The 23,776-nt window shown below is 39.1% G+C and overlaps 1 protein-coding gene across 8 annotated transcripts in view; it reads right to left on the bottom strand.

Annotated features, from left to right (window-relative positions):
* Positions 1 to 23,776, bottom strand: part of PHLDB1 (pleckstrin homology like domain family B member 1) — a 2,201,164-nt gene that overhangs the window by 406,492 nt on the left and 1,770,896 nt on the right. For all 8 annotated transcript variants that reach the window (XM_044080920.1, XM_044080921.1, XM_044080924.1 and 5 more), the window contains 2 exons: positions 8,179 to 8,298; positions 6,230 to 6,332 (listed from right to left, as the gene is read on the bottom strand). In XM_044080920.1, coding sequence (XP_043936855.1) covers positions 6,230 to 6,332; positions 8,179 to 8,298 — 223 coding nt within the window. The remainder of the gene's footprint in view (positions 1 to 6,229; positions 6,333 to 8,178; positions 8,299 to 23,776) is intronic.

Raw genomic sequence — 23,776 nt, 5'->3', positions numbered from 1 at the left:
GGTGCATAGCCTCAAACTGCAAAGTCAAAAAACAGCAAAAACAGCCAACACTCAACTGGAGAAAATATCTGATTTTAATGTACAAAAACAAACCGGTTTCGGCCCACAGGCCTTTCTCAATGTAAAACACATCAGTACATTCCCCTTCTTATATACCATCACATATTTAGGCAATTAAATCTCATTAAACAATTATTACAAATGTTCATTGAGACCAGGTGGAAACAATCCCCCCAGTTTTACTATCCAAGACTTCTCTTTTTTATCTAAAACATTATGCTAGCCACATTTCATTGATCTATGTCCCAACATCCTATCAATAATAATTAATTTAAACATCGCTGTTTGGTGTATAATAGTATGTTTATACAAGGCATTCGCCAGATATTTATTTCTAATGCTACTCATATGTTCTGAAATATGCAATTTAAGTGGTCTAAAAGTTTGCCCTATATAAAAGGCTGTGCAAGAACAGATAGCCAGATAAATAGCCCAATCACTATTACAATTGCCAAACATTCTAACACAAAAAACACTAGATGTATTTGCACTTGAAAATTCCTTGGTGGAACATATAAATTTACAAAAAGAACAGTGGCCACAAGGATAACACCCCACCACTTGTGTACCATCTATAGTAGTTTGTGTAGAATTTGTCAATGGTGAAAAATGTTTGTAATGGCTAAAATAACTACCTTCCAAAAGAAAAAGAACATCTCTGGTCTAACAACTCACCTAACCTATCATCTGTTAATAGAATGTCCCAATGTTGTTGTACCATATCCAAAAACCTATAAGTATTTCTACCATAAGTGGTAGTGAATCTGATTATATTGCTTGAGCAAGGGCCCCTACCTTTATATTTCAAAAGCTCCCTTCTAGAATATGATTGTACTTCCCTACTTGTCTGTCTGACCTGTGCCAACGAATAACCATGTTCAACAAAATGAACTACAAGGTCATTATCAAAATGTATATATTCTTCAGTATTGGAATAAATCCTATGTATTCTCATAAACCTGCACCAGATATCAATCTCGCCAGGAAAAATGTTATGATTTATATCATAAATTATTATCTGTTCCAAATACCCCATAAAGTGGTCAGCATACATGGGTGCAAATGATGCACCCATAGCTGTACCCCTCAGTTGCAAAAAACATTTGGTAATGAAGAAAAAAACTTTTTAGTTAAGACATGCTTCGTTAAGCATAACAAGAAAGTGTTGAAACCAGGGCTATATAAAGCCATTTTATTTAGCCAGTATTCTAAAGCACACAATCCAGCCCAGTGAGGAATACTGGTACATAAAGACGTACCCTCTAAAGTACATAATAACCAGGTAGATTCTAGCTGGGCATCGGAAATAATATTCAAAAATTCAGTAGTGTCTTTTATCTTTGCTCTCACGCCAGCTAACAATGGCTTCAAATAAACCATCAGATAAGCGGACAAAGAAGTCAAAGAACCCTGACCGGATACAACTGGTCAACCCGGTGGTTGCTGCATGTCCTTGTGTACTTTGGGGAGAAGGTAAAAATATTGGGAAAACGGATTTTTAACCTTTAGAAGAAACATAGCACGTTTATCGATAATCCCCTCACTAACAGCAGACTCAAGAAATGTATCAATTTCTTTTTTGAAAACAGAAGTAGGACCTTGAGACATACATCCATAGAAGCTATTATCTTGCAGCTGTCTACTGGCTTCAGTGACATATAGTTTTAAATCACAGTTGCTCCACCTTAGCTCGAACAATAACTATGTTTTTGAGTTGCATCAAAGCATTCTTTTCTTCACTAGATAAATTAGGAGGAGGAACATGTTGTGGACTATTATTCCCAAAATGTAGGTCCTTAAGTACACATTTCTGAAATATTTCTACATTTTTATTCATACGTGGAATAAATGTTGATTTATGAAACTTAAAGCCACTATTTTCACTAACAGATTCCTCACTCTGAAAATATAATTTCAAATTAAGTAGTCCGCAAAAAGCATATAAATCTTCCACAAAGACATCCTCAGGAACAAAAAAACCATGAATGAAATTAAGGCCCTTGCTCAGCAACAAAAATTCAGACTGATAAAAATTCTGAACAGATGTATTACCGAGAGACACTATCTGGGTTTCAGGAAATTCAGCATGGCTTCCAGGGATCCATCGATCCCTATTTTTGGACTTACGTTTCCTACCCCCCTTCTTATTTTCCTAAAAGTAAAGGGGCCATGTCAGAATTCAATGATATAGTGTCCTGTAAATTTATATGTTCCACCAAGGAATTTTGAAGTGCAAATACAGCTAGGGTTTTTTTCTATTAGAATGTTTGGCAATTGTAATAGTGATTGGGCTATTTATCTGGCTATCTGTTCTTGCACAGCCTTTTATATAGGCAAACTTCTAGACCACTTAAATTGCGTATTTCAGAACATATGAGTAGCATTACAAATAAATATCTAGCTAATGACTTGCATAAACGTACTATTATATAACGAACAGCGATGTTTAAATACATTATTATTGATAGGGTGTTGGGACATAGATCAATGAAAAGTGGCTGGCATAATGTTTTAAATAAAAAAGAGAAGTCTTGGATAGTAAAATTGGGGGGATTGTTTCCACCTGGTCTCAATGAACATTTGTAATAATTGTTTAATGAGATTTAATTGTCTAGATATGTGATGGTATATAAGAAGAGGAATGTACTGATGTGTTTTACATTGAATCTGTTTTTGTACATTAAAATCAGATATTTGCTCCAGTTGAGTGCTGGCTGTTTTTGTTTTTTCACACCTGCCATAGGCCAGCAACACAAGAGTACCCAGTGCCAACACATCTCACAGCTGTCCCTGATATGCATATGAATATGGCAATGTGGATACATCAGCAGATGTTTAATGTGTTAACCATGCATAATTTGCTATCATGCAGTCCACAATGGAGCTGGCAAGTATGTTGCCAGGCATTCAAGTGGATGCCGTCTGCCACTACCAACAGCTCCTGGAGGGCATGGCATACAGACTTCAGGAAATGACCAGTCTGGTGATATCGATGGTGGCACATGCTACTGCAATTAGAAACTCTGCCCACAAGACTGATAGTGCCATCGTGTCTACCTGCATTGGTAGTGTTGTCCATGGACAAGGTTGGGTGCAAGGGTACACTGGCGTTTGCAAAGAGCATGGTACACAGTTGTGTCTGGAATTGTTAGAAAACCTGACACCCCCAAAAAATGGACAGCAATAAGTACTTTCCTCCAGGCCAGGAACATCTTGTCAGTCAGCTCCATCCAGGTCCAGCCGAAGAAATGGCATACCATCCCTGATGTGAGAGATCTCAAGCTCTGTCAATCTCACCATAAAAGTTGACACCAACTTGCAGTCACACAGTGGCATTCCTTATCTGTTACAAATGAATATGATCTCTGACACCCAAGATGATTCCCTTGTCATGTTGCCGTTAGGTTCATACTCTGCTCCAATTCAACATTTTTTTCACTGAAGCCCATGTAGGTGTGTTTGCGCACGTGTGTGTGTGTGTGTGTGTGTGTGTGTGCGCGCATAGGTCTGTATATGTAGTGATATGACACAGCCGAGTAAAACAGTGTCTGCTCAGCTCCAAAGACCACCACCACCACTTCATATCCAACTACTAAATAAGCTCAATTCCTGTTTCTGTATATAAAGCAAAAACAAACATGACTTGACACCTACACTAGCAGTGCAGTAAGTAATACAAAGGTATGCAAGTGTACTGCCTGACTTACAAGGAAAAAGACTTTACTGGATAGAGGGGACACCCAAGTACAGGGGCATAGTACAAAAGTACATAGGACATTTCAAGGAGGATCACCTCAAAGATACACTGATATGCTAAGAAAATGCATGTTAAATCTAACGGAAACTCTCCTGGGTGGGTCTACTCCCAAACAGTAAGCCCACCACAGTGGAAGGAGCACAGAAATAGCCAAAAGGAAAACAAAATTAAGAAGGCTGAATCCTGAAATACCAAGGTGCCTGACTCCTGGAGTTATGGGTCAGACAATAATGCTTAGCAAATTTTAATCAAAGATCAAATGGCTGTGGAACAAATGTCTGCAATGGAGATGTTCCTGACAAGCACTAGAAGCAGCTGCACCTTTAGTAGAATTGTTTTTGACTGCAGCACTTTTCAAAATGTTATGGGTAACCTAACAGCAAAAGATTAATACAGCCAGCTAGAAGGTTTTACTGCTTTAAGCAACAAATGTGGGAACTTTACACCCTACTCCGTGTCACAGAGGTACAGAGCCCGGAGTCCTGAACCAGACTACCCAAATTTGATTAGAGACTCAGGAGATGAAGGAGCTAGATTGGGGGGGCACTGAGAGGCTTATGCAACTCGCCTATCTTGGGGAAACAGGTGGGCTTCTGACTATTGTTGGAGCATGCCCATGTGGAGCCAAAGCATGAATCCCTGTACCATATGGTACCAGGTAGATTAGAGGAACAACATCATGGATGGCAACGCCTGTGATGCTGTGCTTGTCCTACCTGTTAGGATTTCCTTCCTATGCATATCCCAATAATCACTGCCCCACTAGTCACATATATGACGCCTGCCCCCCCTATCTTTCACCTGTCTTAAATGGGTACAGTCAGCTTCAAGGAAAAAATAACCACAAGGTCACTCTCACTCAAGAGAGGAAGAGCCCACCTGCACCATTAGAGAAGAATTTAGCAAGACCTCTGCTGAATAAATACGGTGATAATACAGGGTTTCAGCAGTCTTGGAGGTAACAGACCATAAGGTCTCCCTCTCTCTCTCAAGATAAAGAGGGCCCATCTGCAGAGTCACAGCAAGGAGTCAGACAAACCTCCTCCTTGTTACTACAGAGTGTTAAGAAAAGAATTAATGGGCTAATAGGGAATGGTTGAAACAAACCACCGGACCATGGAAATGCCTCAGTAAAACACCAAATTGCAGTAAAAGGTAACAGGAACACTGCATGCTGTAAAATTATTCTTCCATGTAGAACCACAAATTTATTAACACAAAAGATCAGCCTAACTTCGTTTTTATACAAAGCAGCAACAGGAAGTAGAAAATTAAAGCAACATACCCCCTAAAGCACCTACTAAGAGGGAATGGGTTGGATGTCAGAAGTAGAGGGTTGGGCAAACAAAATGTGAAAACTTTTTTTTTTCCTCTAAGTGTTGTGATGAATATCTGAACAATGCAAACAGCAGATGGGCTTAGGTACTAAGCATTTTCTTCTGTTCAGGAGCAATACATCATGACATGAACTGGCATGTGGCATTAATTCCAGTGTGTGTGGTTGCTATAAAAAAAGTTCTGAAATGTAATGGAAGACAAAAAGAACCTAATTGCAGACCCATGACACATTCCCTGATGTTAAATCTAAACACTATGATCAGTAATCATTTAAAGTTTGAGTAAGTGAACTCTGTTCAGTGATGACCAGGGGACTGAACATGGTAACACTGCTTTCTATGAGGTACGGCAAACTTGGAATTTGTTTTCACTAAAACATGGGAATGCAAGGGGGCCATCTTTGCATGAGTATCTGTAACCTGTAACATCCCAAATTAAAAAAAAATGAGTTGTTGTACAGTTCACTGGATTCTATCAAAATGACTTTGTAGACTTAACAGCGAAACCATATCCAACATGAAATGCTATAAAGTCTAATGTTGTTGATGGGAGATGTATGACACTGCTTTACATCTGTGATACAAACCACAATAAGTCTGGAAACCCTTTAGGGCTTTCTGATAAAGAATATACCTGCCTTAGCACTGTCATGGAGATGCAGCAATGGAAGTGAAGTGCTAAGCCCAAGAGACAGAGGTTGCAAATACCCTCCTGACAAAGAAAATACAGTGAGATTTGCAGTGATACACAAGATGTTCTTTTGTCTGCAACACAAATCAGAATTCACAGCAGAAGGCAAAACTTCCACAATACTCAGTAGAAACCACTTTATACTTGGTACTGAGTTACAGCTAATCTAACAAGCTCACATTCTTTGCTGGCAAGATTTTCATGCAGGAATGGTGAATGCCAATGACTTACAAGACGAGATAGATAAGGATTTGAATAGAACAAGGACGGAAATGGGAAAGAGAAAACTTTGGAAGAAGGCAGGAAAAACTTATATTGACTCACACTTCTACATTTACAAAGTTAACTACAAAAACTGATGTGGCCAGTTACTGTTGACTTTACCTTTTTGCTGTAGGGCCAGTTGGCGCTTTGTCTCGATGTCCTGAAGTGTGGCAGCCAAATTCCGTGGTAAACTTCCCATGTTACTCTGAGGAAGACCAGAATTCTAAGAGTGAAAAACAGGATAAAATTATGACAGATTGTAATTAGTTTAATTTATGAAACAGCAAAAAGCAGCTCCGTCTGCAATGTGTTTTGTGGCACATCTGCATAAGGACAAACACAAATGCATGACTTTAAATGCTTTGACTGGCCATGTTCTGTTTTAATTAAAGGTTTAGATGAAAAAGGGTGAAGGAAACTGTAGTCAGTGTCATCCTCAATTTAAGCACCATATCACTGACTGCAGAGCATTTTATTTTTTATTTTGTTTACCATTTGTTAACAGAGGTACAGCACTGCAATGATGCACAGGTTAGGCTTAGTCTGGAGAAAAACAGCAATACACAGAACAGAGGAGTACAGAAATAATACAAATTCAACATCAAGCATGAAGATTAAATAATAAAAATACTTAAAAAGTCTATACAATGAAAATGGTTAACAATAAGCATAATGGTTTAGGACTGAACACAAAATAAAAAGTTAGTACCAAGGTATATACAACAGCATTTTGTGAAGTCTTATAGTAAATTACTGGAGGTTGCAGTGTTTTATGAGGAGTAGAGGGGAGTTGTGTAGATATCAGCACAGTAAGGAGGGGAGCAGGGCAGTGGGGGAGTAGAGGTCAAGAAGTAGGGGGATAAGGGATAGTGAGAGGAGGCTAAGAGAGTGCAGAACTGAAAAGAGAGATTTGAAGGAAGTGTGAAGAGAGACACCTTATTGAGAAGTTTAGCAAAGAATGTAATGAATGCAAGACGATAAAGCAATGAGAGGGCAATGGCATTCTGAAATCAAGCTTTCATGTTTTCTCACAAAGTTTCAGAATACCCAAGTTGGTCTGACAGAATGCCCTAGAAACTAAATTAATATGAGGGCGTGTGCTACAATCAACAAACTGCAAAGATACCATTCAGATTTCTACAATTCTCATTTACATACTATACAGTGTATGCAACTTATTTAACCCTTCCAACTAATATGGAGGAGAAACAGAATATTGGGCAGTGGACAGCAAAGAAAATCAGACGAAGACTGTTCTTGTTACTGTGTGTATTTGCAGCTATGCAGAGTACAGTACAAATCAGGAACGAAAAGCTACTGAACAATGAATCAAAACATCATTCTTGTATGTACAGACTTGCATACGAAAAAGCCACGAATATCATTCATAATAATGGTCACTACAGTGAGGTAGGGAAAATCATTTTCTGAAACATGACTAAAATATGACACAGAGGATACCCTCTATGCATGCAAACCCGAATAGAGAACACAGATTTTCAAAGTGTAACCAAGCATCTTAATACTGGGGATATGGATGGCACAGGCATCCATTCTAATACAAAACCAATAAAAGAAGCTCTGAGTAACACAGAACATACATCCCCTAATGTGAGACTACTAATAATTACATACATGGTTTAGAGGGTTAAAGTAAGGGCTGCCCCTCTTAAAGGTGACTATTTGACTGACAAGTACAGAAAGATTCTGAAGAACAAAATGAGACACCCCTTGTACTATAAGCTAGTCAAAATGTATGAAAAGAAGAACTCATATGTTTAATGTAGAACAGATGACTAATATATTGCTGTGTGTGAGTATGATGGAATAATTGCAGCCATTTGGTTTGACAGGGAAAAAATTAAGCTAGCAGCTGAAAAAATAGTGGACTAATGTTGCAGTCAGAGCATACCCACTCAGAAATGAAATGTATATGTCTGCTGTAACTCTCATACCATGTATTTCAAAAAGCTGAGAAAGGACTTGGGTCTGCATGAGGACAAGATTTGTGCATGCCCTTCCCTCTACAAAAAGCAAACAGGCAGAAAGAGAAACAGACCCTTCCTTACCTTTGAAGAGGTATGCCGTCCAAGAGTTGAAGTAGTAAAATGTGCTGGGGTGGGGGACCCAGTCTTCATACGTGGCAAAGTACTGCCTCCCTCACTTTTGTCCGCTTTTGACCGATACACCTGTAAGATTTAAAAGAAAGTGTTGTTTTACTACAGATCAAGCCCACTTTAACCTCTCTCAAGTCCTAGTAAATGGAAGTGGAAAATGAAAGAAATCTCCAGAAAAAATGAAAATTATCCATCATTGCAGTTATACACAAAGGGATAAATGATCCAGATATAAACATCTTTTTCTCCTTCTTGATCTGGTTAATGCCCAACAGTTGTGTTGTATTAGTGAAAATGAATACAAATTCAGAAAACAATTAAATATATCACAGGATGCAGATAAAACATGTACAAAATATTCAGCAATCATATAAAAAGTATCTAAGAAATATACAAGATATCTGTTTTTGTACATACACAAATATATATATATATATATATATATATACACACACACACACACACACACACACACACACACACACACACACACACACACACACACACACATGCTCAAAGCAGGCAACTCATTAAGAGGGTTCCTTCAATTGGTACTTTAAGCCAGCAACACAGAAACCCTAAGATGCATAAATTGACTCTTTGGACAAGCAATACTCTTAAATACAGAGGCTTCCCACTGTATACTAAGTTTGGCATACATATGCTTCCTTTCCACTCAGACAGTAGATAGCAAATCTAAAGTCATGACTGTAGTTGGTGGCACGTTGCTCAGTTCTGAAGCCACTGTGCTGGTCATATGCAGCTGATTCAATGTTATATTAAAAAAAGAAGTTATGTTCTTACCATAACATTCCATCTGTGTTGCTGATCTTCATCTATTCTTGACTCTTAGGTAGTCGGTTCCGATCCTCAGAACTGGTTCAGCCATTATACATCTCGCGCCAGCCATAAATCTCTTGAGCTAAGACTCTACCCACAATGCCCCTCTCTATATTACCTCAGATCGAGTTTGCAGCTGTATAAAAAGACAGAAGAATTATAACAAACATAAAGAAGCCATGTCCAAGGTGGAACCTAACAAGGAAACCAAGACAAATGATCAATCCTCCAGGAATTCACAGGAGGGGGAAGGAGGGAGGGATGCCAAGAATAGATGAAGACTGACAACACAGATGGAACGTTATGGTAAGAACATAACTTCTTTATCTGATGTTGTCAATCTTCATCTATTCTTAACTCTTGGGACAGAGTCCCCAGCTACTTTAGATCCTGGGCGGCCCTAAGGAAGGATATTCCTGAGAACAACAGAACCAAAAGAAACTCTTCCTCTGGAGACCAGATCCAATTTGTAATGAGTAATAAAGGTATGAGGAGTAGCTCATGTTGCTGCTGTGCATATCTCATTCATGGAAGCCTTAGAATGGAAAACTGCTGAAGTGGCCATTGATCTGGTGGAATGCGCTCTGACAGGCACAAGTAACTCGAGGCTCTTTGTTATACATGTAAGTAATGTAGTCTCTCAGCCATTCTGATAGGGTAACTTTGGAGACCGATTTCCCTAAAGTTGGGCCAGAAAAGGATACAAACAACTGGTCTGATTTTCTAGATTCTTTAGTCCTACCGAGATGTAATTGTGGACATCCAGCAAATGTAAGCAATATTCACCTTTTATGCAAAGTTAGGAAAGAAAACAGGTAAGTCGATGGTTTGATTAATGCTGAATTCTGAAACCGCCTTCGGAAGAAAGGATGGATTGTTTCTGAAAGAACAACAAAAGACCAACAAACAGCCAGCTGGTGAATGTAAACTGTTGCAACAGATGGATAACAGCAAGGATAAAGAAAACCATTAAAATTCCAACTATTACATATGAGCATACATTCTTTATCCTATCTGTATATTAAAGTCAACTTTCAATATACTGTGTTCTCAAGAACGCACAGTCATATTTGATTGTATACTGTTAGCGCAATGATGTCATGGGGGATGCGTATAGACGCAAAGATGTAAGGAAGAGAAGTTTTTTGTAAATAAAAACACTACTGATGGCGAAATATACATTTCAATACACTAGGCTTTATCAATACTTATTCAATAGAAATAATTCCTGGCTGAAGTTCGACTGATGCATAACATCTTGACTTGATGTAAGAATGAACAAAATTGCAATGAAGGTAACATGTATTCATATGGAGACTTGAATACTTTTATGAGTTACTACAGTATTAATGAACTGAGATTGCGTTTTTTATAAATGTTCTAAATATTGATGAGGGGATATACTGATGAATTCATAACTAATACTTGACTTCATTAAGGTAGAGAGGATGTATTTGCATACTACAAAGAATGTAATGCAATCCTATCGGTTATATTAGATAGATTAGGTAATGTTACTATGAGAACGCAGTACATTGAAAGTTGACTTATATAATATACAGATAGGATGAAGAACGTATGCTCATATGTAGTAGTTGGAATTTTAATGATTTTAATACTTATAAGGTATGTTTAGTAGGATGAGGCACTGTCTTTTCAACCTAAAAAAGGTAATGAATTAATGATGTTACTCGCAGAGCATGAGGACGTTTTTGCTGTGTAATGATTTGCTGAATGAAAATTTGAAGTTATTGAGTGGAATAGAGAGCATTTAAAAACAGTTTTAAAGGCTTTTACGTTTGTATATGGTCTGATGAAGCCACAGCTTGTGGTGAAAGCACTTACCAGATATTAAAGAGTTTATTTGTCTACATTATATGCGATTTGGAGCTGTACTTCGTATTACTGCTGCTATTTTCTTTATGTTTCTGAGTGAAACTCTATCCTTACGTAAAACTAAATAAGGGGATTTTGAACATAAAGCCTGAATCTCAGAGACTCATCCTGCAGAGGTAATAGCTATGAGAAAAAGCGTTTTCCATGAAAGAAACTTTAAAGCTGCACTGCGCTGCTGGCTCAAAGGGAGGTAGCACCAGTGACTGAAGGACAATGGTCAGATCCCATGGGGGTAGAGGCTCTTTAAACAGACGCTTTAAACCCATAGCTCCTTTGAGGAACAGTTTACATAATCTATGTGAAATCAGAGGGAGGTCCTCACAACCAAGTTAGAGAAGGCAGTTAATTGGACCTTAACTATGAAAGCTTTTTCTTATATCTCTTTAGTGCAATGTGAACTTGAGACATTTCTTACATGTTATGTATGTAGACTGTGTTGACATTTGTAATACTGGCAACATACTTCTGTATTCTGAATTGTATGTATTATATTCTGAACATTTGTATGTTGAATTGCATGTGCTGAAGCATGTACATCTAAATTGTAGACTATACTGACTTCTGAGTCATTCTGTGAATTAAATATTTAGCATTTAGACATAATCAACATTTTTGAACTAATAACCTTTAACTTTAAGATAACATTTTTAAACAAACCAAAAATGTACTGACATTTTAACTGTAGCAGTATTACTTGACATGTATACATGAAAATAATTTTAATTAATCTAAACTTTTTTTGAACTGTTAATTAAAAGGTGCACATAAAGTTTTACATAACTTTATGGCTTGGAAGAAATGAGAGTCCTTGTCTGTAGCTTATTAACCTTTTCCTTGCTTCTTGACTTTATGACATCACTCTGGAAATATGAAAGTCTGTCGAGATATCTTTTAACTGGATAATGTTTTTTATGTTCTGAAGGAACACTGCATTGATAATACTGTTCTGCTGAAGTTGTGTGAGGCTTTTTTGAAGTAAACACTGGTGCTGTGCAATTTAATGCTGTCTTAATGAGAAACTGTCATGCCGTAATTTTCAGCTTATTTTGTATAGAGTTTGAAACAGTTGCTGTCACTTTAAACTGTTAACGAAACTTTGAAGTTATTGCCGTAAAACTGTACTTGAAAAAATTACTTACTGCAGCTGTTTTTGTTGAAGTTTGAATGAAACACGGAGCGCTGAACTTTAATAAAAACAGTGTTATTTTACAGTCTGCAGCACACATGAAATCGAATGAAACACTGCTATTCTGTAGATTTCTGAAGGACACAAGTAGTGTAACCAAATCTGGAAATGAACAATACCTTCACTGAAAGGTGGTGTGCTGCTGCTTTTGTACTTCTGCTGTATAAACAATCACTGTGAACTTAAGAAAACATGATTGCACTGGAAACTGGATGTGAAAAAGTTCAGCTGCTTGCTGGGTTGTGAGAAGTATATATATCTCTCCCCAGACAGCAGGCTACGTTGGGCACCATTGTAAAATTTGAAAATGCAGTACTGTACCTTAATTAGCTGGAAACACTGTTTACAATGAGAGTGAGAAATGAAAATCTTAATTACCCAAGCTCGTGCTTCAACAGGTGTCAGTCTCTTCCTTATGAACCAAGTCTTGTGCACTTTTCAGCATGAATTCTCCAATCACTGTAGTTCATTTAATAAGGTTTTATTAAATGTTCACAATATCCGAATACTGTCTTCATTAACAGTACTGATAAACAATTCAAATTGCTGCACACCATATTCTGAGTGGCCTGAACAACATAAACTGACATTCTCTAAATGACCTGTTTTCGGTACTCATGCTGGAGTGTTAGACATCTTCTCTGAAGTAACAGGTCAAATGAACTTACTAACCTTAACTGCCCTGCTATCCTGAACACAACATAGTATATTCTCTTTTTCAGTAATTTTCCTCTATTGACTATATCCACTCCCCTAACTTTGATCCTCAGGCTATGTCTTGTTTTTTTTTTAGTTTAACTTGTCTCTTGATTCTTTCCTTGAAAAAGAAACATAACAAGAACTGTTTGCAATCTTCCCTTGAGAAACTGTTACTTCAGCAAGGTCAACATTCAGTGGAAGATTCTTTGTTTCTGCTTTTTAAAATGTATGCATAAATGAAACACCATTTCTAGGCTTATTTTATTCTTTAGCCTGTCTAATATCTAATAACTACTCTACAATGAAAATCCCTAATCTAATACATAATCAATGTGAAATCAGAGGGAGGTCCTTAAAACCATTATGAAAGTTAGAGAAGGCAGCTAATTGGACCTTAACCATGGAAGTTGAGGCTCCCTGATCAAAAAGAATGGCTAGAAATTCTAGAACTCTTTCCACGGGTGTGGAGAAAGGGTTGAGATTATTATCACATGCCTAGGTTGAAAATCTCTTCCACTTACTGAGGTAGAGTTTCCTGGTGAATGTTCTGTGGGAAGTCAGAAGAATTTTCCACACTAGGGAAGATAAATCATTATTCCTGGTGACTAGCGGAATTGGAGGAACCAAGCCATCAGCTTGAAATTTTGAAGGTTGGGATGCATCAGTTCCTGAGGGTGAGACAGCAGGTCTGGAACTGGGTCCAGAATCCCAGGAAGGTGAACTAGATGAGGCCACAGGAAGGGGAACCAAATTGTCGAGGCCAATAAGGCCCAATGAGGATCACTTTGCTTCTCAACCTGGTTGCTTCCTTGAGAAAGAGTGGAAATAGAGGGAAGGGGAAGGTACAGAGGAGACCTGGGGGCCAATCGAGGAGAAAAGCATCTCTCTGAGACTCCCTCTGTGGGTGGATTAGGGCAAAGTAGCTTCTGCACTTGTTGTTTTGGGGGTGATGCAAATAGGTCGCAGCAAGGCTGGCCCCAGCAACAAAAAATATTTTTCGCTATTCTGGGATTGATAGACCACTCAGGAGGTAGAAGTATACACTTGCTCAATTTGTCTGCAATCATGTTCGAATTTCCTGGGATGTGTATTGCTATCAGAAAGTGGTTGGAGGAAATCATCCATTGCCACACTCTGAGGGCTTCTCGACACAGGGGGTAAGACATGGTTCTGCCCCGTTTGTTGATGTACCAGAGCACGGACATGTTGTCTGACCGAACTGCAACTGTTCCTAGAGAGAGGGCAGACTGAACGGCCTGCAAAGCTAGTAGCACTGCCTTCAACTCCAGAATGATGATATGCAGGTTGGACTCTATTTAGGACCATGTCTCCTTGGACTGTTCTTCCCAGATAATGCCCCCCCACCCCATCTGGGAGGCATCTGTGGTCAATATGGCCTTGGGTTGAGGAGAGACAAAGGGGCAGCCTAAAAGGACTTCTTCGGATTCCATCCACCAGAGCAGGTCTTTTTTGCAGCGACTGGTGATAAGAATGGAGTAGATCATTGGATGGGTTAGAATAGACCATTGCGATGCTAGAAGCCATTGTAGTAGTTGCATGTAAAATCTCACTTGCAGGACCAGAGTGATGGTCGCTGCCATGGAACCCAATGTTTGAAGGACTAGTAATGCTGGGACTTTGTTTTTGCCGAGAACAGCATGTACTTGGGATCTTATCGTCTGTAATCTGTGTTAAGGAAGGGAGGCTACACAAGAGATGATGTTGAGATGAGCTCCTATGAATTCTAGATCTTGAGTGAGGCTTAGCTGAGATTTTGACTGATTTATTATGACACCCAAGTGCATGAATAAGTGCAAAATGAATTCTGTTGCTTGAAGCAGTGGATGCCTGGTGGCAGCGGTGATGAGCCAGTCATCTATATATGGAAACACCTGTAATCCGTACAGTCTCAAGTGAGCTGTTACTGCTGCCACACATTTGGTGAACACCCTGCGGGCTGTGGTGAGGCCAAAGGGCAGCACTCTGAATTGAAAGTGACTGACTCCAAGCCAAAAATGGATCCATCTTTATGTGGTAACATGCATCTTGAAGGTCTATAGAGCACATCCAATCGTTTTCCTCTAGAAAGGGAAGAACAGACTGAATCCGGAATTTACACTGTTGGAAAAATTTGTTTAGAAGCCTGAGATTCAGAATTGGTCTCCAGTCCCCTGTCTTTTTGGCAGTAAAAAGAATCTTGACTAACATCCAGATCTTATCTGGTCTGGTGGGCTTCTTGGATGACTCTTTCCTCTAGCAGCTTTTGGATTTCTAAGGTTGTTTGGTCCCTCTGATTGGGTGGAACATCGGGGAGCCTTGTTAAAGGACTTGGATACAGAATGAAGGGGACAGACTAATCTATGGTAATAATGGTTATTTGCTGCCAGGCTGTTGAATGCAGAGCGAATCTTCAGCCTCTACCACGTGTGTCCTGGAAAGGCCCTTGGGACTTTCTGAACCACATCTTCCCACTCCTCTGATTCCTAGAATAGGACCATTGGGGAGTAGAAAAACATATTCCCACTGCAGACAGCGTCTTCCCATCTTTCTAACACCTGGCTAGAGTTTTCTTGACTTTAGAGACAAAGAAGATCCATCAAAGGAAGCACTGACAAAGGAAGACAAATGGCTCCACAAACTCACACAGATGCATCCAGGCGTGTCGTCCAATTGCAGTGTCTATACCTGCTGACCTGGTCACCCCTTCAGCTGCATATGCAATGAGCCTCATGGACAAGTTGGAAATAAACTCCAGGGTAGCTAACTAGGAGGCCACTTTTTCTTGGACCCCATCAGATACAGCTCCTGCTAGGGTGTCTGATAGCTCCTTGATCGGATCCCTCTGGAGCCTAGTGAAATGTGCTATAAAATTCAAGGACCTTAATGAATCCAACACAGGTTTATTGTAGAAATCTCTGTCTCTGACATCTCGGCCAAAAAAAAGACTTCAAGGAGTAAAGAGCATAGTACAGAACTTGCCTAAACTACTATAACCAATTAACAATCAAACAATTAAAACAATTAAATGAGCATTCTCCAATTTAATTCTTCATTTAACCCATGTTGGTACAGAGTATTACATTTCAAGATATACACTGATTCTTTAGTTAAAAGCTGTTTTTTAAGAAGACATTCATCAAAAAATGACACATTTATTTTCTCTAAAATAGTTCCTTGTAACCCTTCACTATTAATATCATGAAATTGCTGGAAATGTACTGCTGTAGAACTTTCTTCCTTTTTATTATAAATATCCCTTACATGTTCTAGTAGTCTCACTTTGAATGCCCTCTTGGTCTCCCCAATATAAAATAAATTACAGGGGCATCTGAGGGCGTAAACACCCTCAGTATCATAAGTGAAGTTATTCCGAGTTTCAAAATGAATATTATTAATTCTTGGAAAACTTTCTATTACAAATTTACAAGCTTTACATTTATTACAGCAAGTGGTTCCCTTGATGTTTAACCTCTGATCTATATTCATAGCCGGGATACAAAATCTTCCTCTTACAATAAAATTTTGTATGTTCCTACCCCTTCTATAGGAGATTCCCAACCTCCCATCAAGCCATGTAGAGATGTAGAGACATTTTTCAAAGAGCACAAGTACTTCCAATAATATTTAATTTGTTCTTCAACTGTTGAACTGAAACATCCAAATGTTGCAACAAAATAAATAAATTCCTTATGTTTTCTGTCAGTCATTTTGTAAGGATCCAAGGACTGTCTATTGGCATAACAATTTCCTTTGTCAAAATTATTACATAATTTCTTCCAACTCTTCTCAATTAAACTTTTACTATAGCCTCTCTTAACAAACATATCTACGGTTCTACCCAATTCTTGTTTAAAATCATGAATATTATTGCATAACCTAGATATTCTAAGCATCTCACCATAAGGAAGTACTTCCATGGTATGTGTAGGATGACAACTATGACCATGAACAAACTGTGTACCTTGATCAAACTTTCTGTGTACTGACGTCATTAATTCAGAGCCATTCCTAATACCAATAACTGCATCCAAAAAAGGAATCTTTATTCCTATATCAAGGCCATCAAATTGTAGACCATTGGCTGTTATTATGTAAAGAACTAACAAATTCTGTTACTAAATCCTGTCCCCCTTCAGCTATAAAAATTAAATCGTCAATGTACCTGTAGTACCTAATGACATGATGACAAAAATCTCATTCCTATAGATATATTCACTCTCAAAAAGGCCCATGCTTAGATTAGCATACATGGGGGCAAAAACAGCCCCCATTGCTGTGCCTTGTCTCTGCCTAAAAAGATTATTATTAAACTCAAAAAAGTTGTGTGTAAGACAGAAATATACTAATTCTACTATACATTCTGTCACTGGTAGAATACCTAAAAAAAAAATCTCAAAGCCTTCATGCCAAAAATATGACTGATATTCGTATAGAGGCTTTTAACATCTAATGTAAAAAAGTACATATTACTGTTCCACTTAATATAATTAATCTTTTGCTAAAAATCAAATATATCTCGAATATAAGATGGCAAAGTATACTGCAGGTGCTAAATAACTATGTAAAAAAGGCCTAGTTTATGGGTGAAATATTCACAACCTGAAACTATAGGCCTCCCCGGTGGCCTATTTAAATTTTTATGAATCTTAGGGAGGCAAAAAAATGCCCTTTTACATCCATCTATATTAAACTTCTTCTTAATATCAGTTTCAGAGAAACAGCCAAGTCTATTGCCCTTTTGCAATAACTCAACATACTCAGCAATTGCTTCATTATATGCCCACATATCAGTTCTTTCATAAATGTTGTCATCCTCTAAATGTTCAATACACATGGCCATATACTGAGTATAATGCATGATGACAAGCTTATTCCCTTAATCTGAGGGTTTAAAAATTACATCCTTCATTTAACCTAAAGCTTGAAGAGCTTTCCATTTTGTAATGGACAAGTTATAATCAACATATTGTCTATTTTTAACAAAATTATTAAACACATTTTCAATAGCATAATTCAGCATATTAGAAAAATGAACTAATCAGTTCTATAGAGTCAGGAGCCTTCCAAGCCTGCTGAGCAATCAACTTAATGAGATCGTCAGTGGGAGGGGTCACCCAGGAGGTAGATGGACGAGAACCGAAGGCTTGTAAGTACACAGACTCCTCAGAAGAAAGGTCTTTGGGCTTCCAGTTACCCTTCTGTTTAATGATCTCTAGAATATCTCCAAAGGAGACGTCTTTCGGGGGTTACTGGGGGGAACCCTTCCCATCAATGAAATCTGGGTCCTCAGTGATGGACTCTTCAGGAGAGTCTAGATGTTTCCTCTTACATGTTTTCTTCTGAGGGGGGGGTTCAGTGGGAATGTCTGAGGAGGACTTAGAAGAGGCGTGATCCTTTGCTGGGATCTCTTGTAGGCTTGGAGCTTGCTGTCCAGGCATGGAAGTTGGTGGAAGCTCTGGGTAAGGAGGGGTCAGGGGCTGAAACTCCAGCACAGCAGGAACCACCTGAGAGCCTGCGGTGGCTAATGCTCTCTCCACCGCTTGAAAGGAAGCCCCCCCCCCAAAGAGGGATGGCAGTCCGGAACTAATAGAGACAAACTCGGAACCGAGGTCACACCCTGCTCCGAGAGACCCATCTGCAAAGCAGGATCCAAGAAGGGCCATCAGAGATCCAAGAGGTAAGGACGACCCCAAATAAAAAAACATGAGCCGACTCTAACCCCTCGAGTCTGATGGCAGAATCATGATCTCAGAAGCTTGCCAGTTCCAATGGAATTGAAGAAGTCAGAGCAGACTCCGGAACCGAAAACAAAGGGACTGTCAGTGCCGGAGCAACTGGAGTCTAAGTGGTCAGAGTGGGAAGCTCTAAGGCCTCTGAGGAGATCAGAGGAGGAAGAACTGGTGGAGTCCTAGAAGAAAACATCCCTGCTCCAGGTGAGAGAGGGGGTTGGGAGGATGTACAGAGACCCCTAGCCACTAGGAGCTGGTCCACCAACCTCACTACATCTACTTCAGTGAGACTCCTGGAGGATCGAACGGACAATCCAGAGGGGGATTCTGGCCTTTCCACAAAAGGACTAGGAAACTGACCACAGAAAGGGTTAATGGAAGGAGAATATCTTGCCCTGGGTATATAGAGAGGTTCACTTTTCTGCACCGGAGAGGGTAAGGTCTGCTGCAGGTGCAGCTGGCGATGTCAGCACTGACCGGGAAGCTGAAGACGATGGTGCCGAAGTAGTGGCTGGTGCTGAGATGGAAAGCCATTCTGAGAGCTTTGGAACCTTAGCTTTTGGTTCCGAGGAGAAACCAACAGAAGAGGGCTTATGTTTTTTTGCTGTTGATGCCGATGGAGAAGTCAGTACCGAATGACTAGTCTTGGAACCAGAGGCCTTTGGAACCGTATTGGCCTTCGATAAGGCTTCTTCAAAGGGGGCCTTAATAAGCTCTTTAAGAATCATTTTTTTTTTACCACTCTACCAAGGCCCTAGTACTGAAAGCCTGGCAGATGGAATACTCCAAGTCTAAATCAGGAGCAGCTAAACAATAAACACAGGCAGAGTTGCCCATCGGAGTTAGGCATTTTCTGCCCCCAGTCCTGGCACTGCATAAAATCAGTCGTGCCCTTGGACTTGTCTGCCATGCTGATGACAAAGAAAACAAGGGAGGTCAACAGACAGAACTGTAGTCTCACACACACACACACACACACACACACACACACACACACACACACGATAGAAGAAAAAAATTCTGCCAACAATGATAGATAGAACTACCTAAAATTAGGTAAGAAAGGTAGAAAGAGAGAGGATATTACCAACTACGGTAAAAAGGGAACTACCTAATGGTAGAGAGGGCTACCAATGATGGTAGGAGAAAGGACACCAACGGGTATGGAAATTAACTCACTCACTCAAGAAAAGATGGGTAGAGATGAGAAAACAAGGTTTTTAGTAAAAAGAGGGAAAATGGAAAGTAGAAAGACTTATAAATTTAGATATTTACTTGGCTGCGAGAGGAGAATTGGTTGACGCATCTTGCGATAAGAACAGCAAATGAGATCTGTGGTAATATAGACAGGGGCATTGTGATCAGATCAGTCATATACTTGGTGCACCACATCACTGTCAGTAATGTAGACATTGCAGAACATCAGGAAGACAGCAGTAAGAGACGATACCCACAAAACATCTCCATCATATAAAGTACTTCAAGAATTTACTGTGCACACTTGGCAGAAGTATGACACCAAAAACCCACCCATGTCTTGGGGAATTCAGATACACCACACTCAGGTATTGCAATTATAGTGCAGACATGAGTGAAAAAGTGACTGCACATGCTTTATTAAAGAGCACTTAAGTAAGCCATAATGCTGCGCATCTTATGATCCACTGTGGTCTGGGGTCTTTTAAGAGAATATTGTGCTCCATCATACAGTTTCTCTATACTGAACTAACAGCTGTACAACCCTTGGTGTTAGAGCTTTGACATGATGCTCAAAGTACACACTCAGATTTGAATCACAGAAGGCTAAAACTGAAAAAATGTTAAGAGAAAAATTAGACAAAAAAGAACATTATTAACAGTTTAAATACCAATGATATACAGTTTTCACAAAATACATGATTTTTGTTGGTGATCAAAACAAAAATATAATGTGCAGTGCAAGATAATTCAGGAAAAGTGGCCACATGAAAATGGTTCTTAATTCAGTATGCCCTGTAAATACATTCATTCCACCTGGAACATTTTAACAAAGGAATAAGAATGAGAGCACGTCTCTACTTCTTACATGAGTTTAACTGGTTAACTGTAGACTACACAGAACAGTGACTGGAGTAAATAAGGCAAATGAAGGCATTTCTCCCAATGAATGAATCCATCCAGAAGACAGAATATTACCAATCTTCACTTCAGAGACAATACCTGTAGCATTATTCTGTAGTAAAGCATGATTTATGAATTGCTGAGCTCCTACTACAAAACAACAGGCACCCATCTGCCAGAAACTATCACTTCAGAGTAGCTACCAGAACCATGCACAGACATGCCACTTATTCTATCCAGAGGCAACACAACAATTACAAATGTTAACTTTTCAAAACTCATTCATATCCACTGTAGCTAGTGTTAACATTCCCCACTACAAAAAGTAAGTCAAACAGTCCAGATTTCCAGCTACTATATCTTTGTCTCATAAGAGTAATATACTAATCCTTACCTCATAAATAACAGTGCTTACAAATCAGAATCCTAAACTGATATATAAAAAGTCATGCTTAAATGTACTACTCTGGCATGCAAAAATAACTAAAAGTTGTCAAGTGGTTCACCTGGATAATGTTTACTTATTTTACTATTGGGAGCACCAGCTGACATCACCAGAATGTTGGGCCCTGCCAAAAAACAAGTTTCCTGCCCCCCCCCAGTCTGAAATTGTAAAAAAATACAATTTCAAAATTCTAAAAAAAAAAAAAAAAAAAAAGGACGAAACAAAAAAAAATGATCCCATCTTAGGGCTATAAATTTTGTAAGTAAACTCAATGAAATATTACCCTAAGCATGCAGATTAAAAGTCAGCCCAAAGTGAACCTGAAAGTGTGGCACTATGCTACTCATTATCATGCCATCTCACTTTCTCCTTCCTCTTACATAGTAACAGACCGGCCATGATTAACTAATCCGTTGACTGTTAGCATGTAACATAAGCAGCAACACTGGTTGTTTAGAAGTAGCTGATGTCAGTGGTTAGTGACCATCTCTCAGGGTTTAGTGACAGAGGATAATCTACTCTTCGGTGATATTTCTTTTCAAGAATATTTGCAGGTTACTAGACAAAACTGTGGTCAGTATTAAGATACATACAGCCCACAGTACAGAATCTAATTGTATGTCTTTATTAATGGTGACTGATAAGATGATGTGACCCAAACAACAAGCAGCAAATGCTGCTCTAGGCAGGAGATTATACAATAATTTCAGTCAACCATCAGAGATAAACCCAGTCAAAGATTTTTTGATGGACAGAATGAATGTGAAAGAAAAAGACCTTAAATTATCATAAGTATGACTTGCCATGGAGGGACAGTTAATGCATTTGAGAGAGCTTCAATACAATACTAAGCTAATAATTTCCTTCACTTGCTCATCCAGCTTCCAGAGAAGTGTGTAACTAACTGAAATACTGTACTGCATCCAGAATTCCCTTTACTTGATCACAATCAAGTATCTTTTGTACTGGATTTCAAGGGTCTTCTGCAATGGTAACTGGTGTAAAGAATCCTAAGCAATAAACTAATTACACTTTCCAAGAAAGTCAGAGAGGAAGGAAGGCAGAAAAAGGCAGCTGAGACTTGAAGCACTGAGATGCCAAAGAAGCCCTGATTCATGTAACCACAGTCCAAGCAATAATGCTTGTTTAAACCACTGAACAACGCCAAAGTGGCCAAGACAGATAATTTTGAAAATAACACTGGAAGTTGCCATTCCCTGCATGTTGGTCATATGCAGCAGCAGGAACAACAGCTTCCAATAAAGGTTTCACAGCCTGATGGTAAAAGATTAAGGAGCAAACAAACTTAGAAAGGATTTACTTAACCAGTGTAACCCCTCTCCACATGGAGAAAAGAAGATGGACAGCTGACCTTTACTCATGAACAAAGGCACCCTCTTCTGGTAAAACTTTAAATGGTACTGCATATCAATTATCTAAGATCTGAAGTTCTATCCGTTTCCCCCGCTTCAACATACTCTGTCATGGTAAAGAAATACGTATAGGAATAGACTGGTGTAAGGGACAGTTCTTACATCACTTTTTAAAGAAAATGTATGCAAATAATAAGATGCTCATTCCTTATGACAGATCACATAGGTTTCCCTACAGAAAAGGCATGAAGCCAAGAAAAATCTATAAACAGAGGTGACAGCCATCAAGAAAAGCCTCTTTCAGAAGACAATCTTCGGAGACAATCAGCCAGTTCCAATGAATGATAAGCAAGTCTGTCAATCAATAGTAATATTTCCTAAAGAGGAAAAGCTTCTTCAGATGTGAGCAAAAGTGCAAAATTTTGTTAAGGAAATGCTTAACAAGCTGGTGATGGGCAACAGCTTTGTCTTCCATACAATCACAATACAGAGATGGCAGCAACATTTACCTCGAATGTGGAATAACTGAGAACCTAATTATACCAATGCCTGAGATAAGTGCAAATTACATGAAAAGTTATCAGATGAGGCAGCAGAGAACACCCTCCTCCCCAGATGATAAGCCTCTTCTACTAAGATGAACATATCTGGGGAATGGGAGGCTTCATATCTGGGGAATGGGAGGCTTCAATCACCTCCAAAACCCTGTCTTGAAGATAAGTTAGAGCAACACATCTAACTGAGGAGTCACAGCCTGAAGTAAAGGACTGCTACCTCAATTAAGAGGAAACTTTCTCAATATGCACTAGGATAAATTCTTGTATGGTTAGGGACCTGACAGACTGAAATGACACTTTCCTTGGATACCAGAGGGCACATCTTCCCTGAACACTGCAGTAAGACTGAGAATCAGAGGGAGAAAGGTATAAAGGCATACACAAATGATCTTGCCAAAGTTAGAACACATTTACCATTAACTCCCCTATGATGAAGTGAATAGAACAAGGGGATGAATATTATTTTCCATTGTGGTGAACATGCTGATCTTTGAACTGCCCACTTCTAGAAAACTCTAATGCGGCAGGATTAAGCAGCTCTAGGAAAGTAGAGTTACTCAAGTACTACTTATCTGTAAAGGTAGATGTTTGAATTTCACACTGCCTCAGTGGCATATGGTTTCTGTGCCTGCAAAAAACAACTACACTGACAGCTTTCCAGAGCTCAGAATCCCCTGCTCTGACTCTCTGTGATAGGGGATTGGCTAAGCTCCTTCTTTCAGGGG

The sequence above is a fragment of the Protopterus annectens genome, chromosome 8.part0 (assembly GCF_019279795.1).
Source record: "Protopterus annectens isolate FY-2018-M chromosome 8.part0, PAN1.0, whole genome shotgun sequence".
NCBI classification, from domain to species: domain Eukaryota; kingdom Metazoa; phylum Chordata; order Ceratodontiformes; family Protopteridae; genus Protopterus; species Protopterus annectens.
The sequence above is the reverse complement of the archived record's forward strand: the minus strand, read 5'-3'. Positions and strand labels throughout refer to the sequence as shown.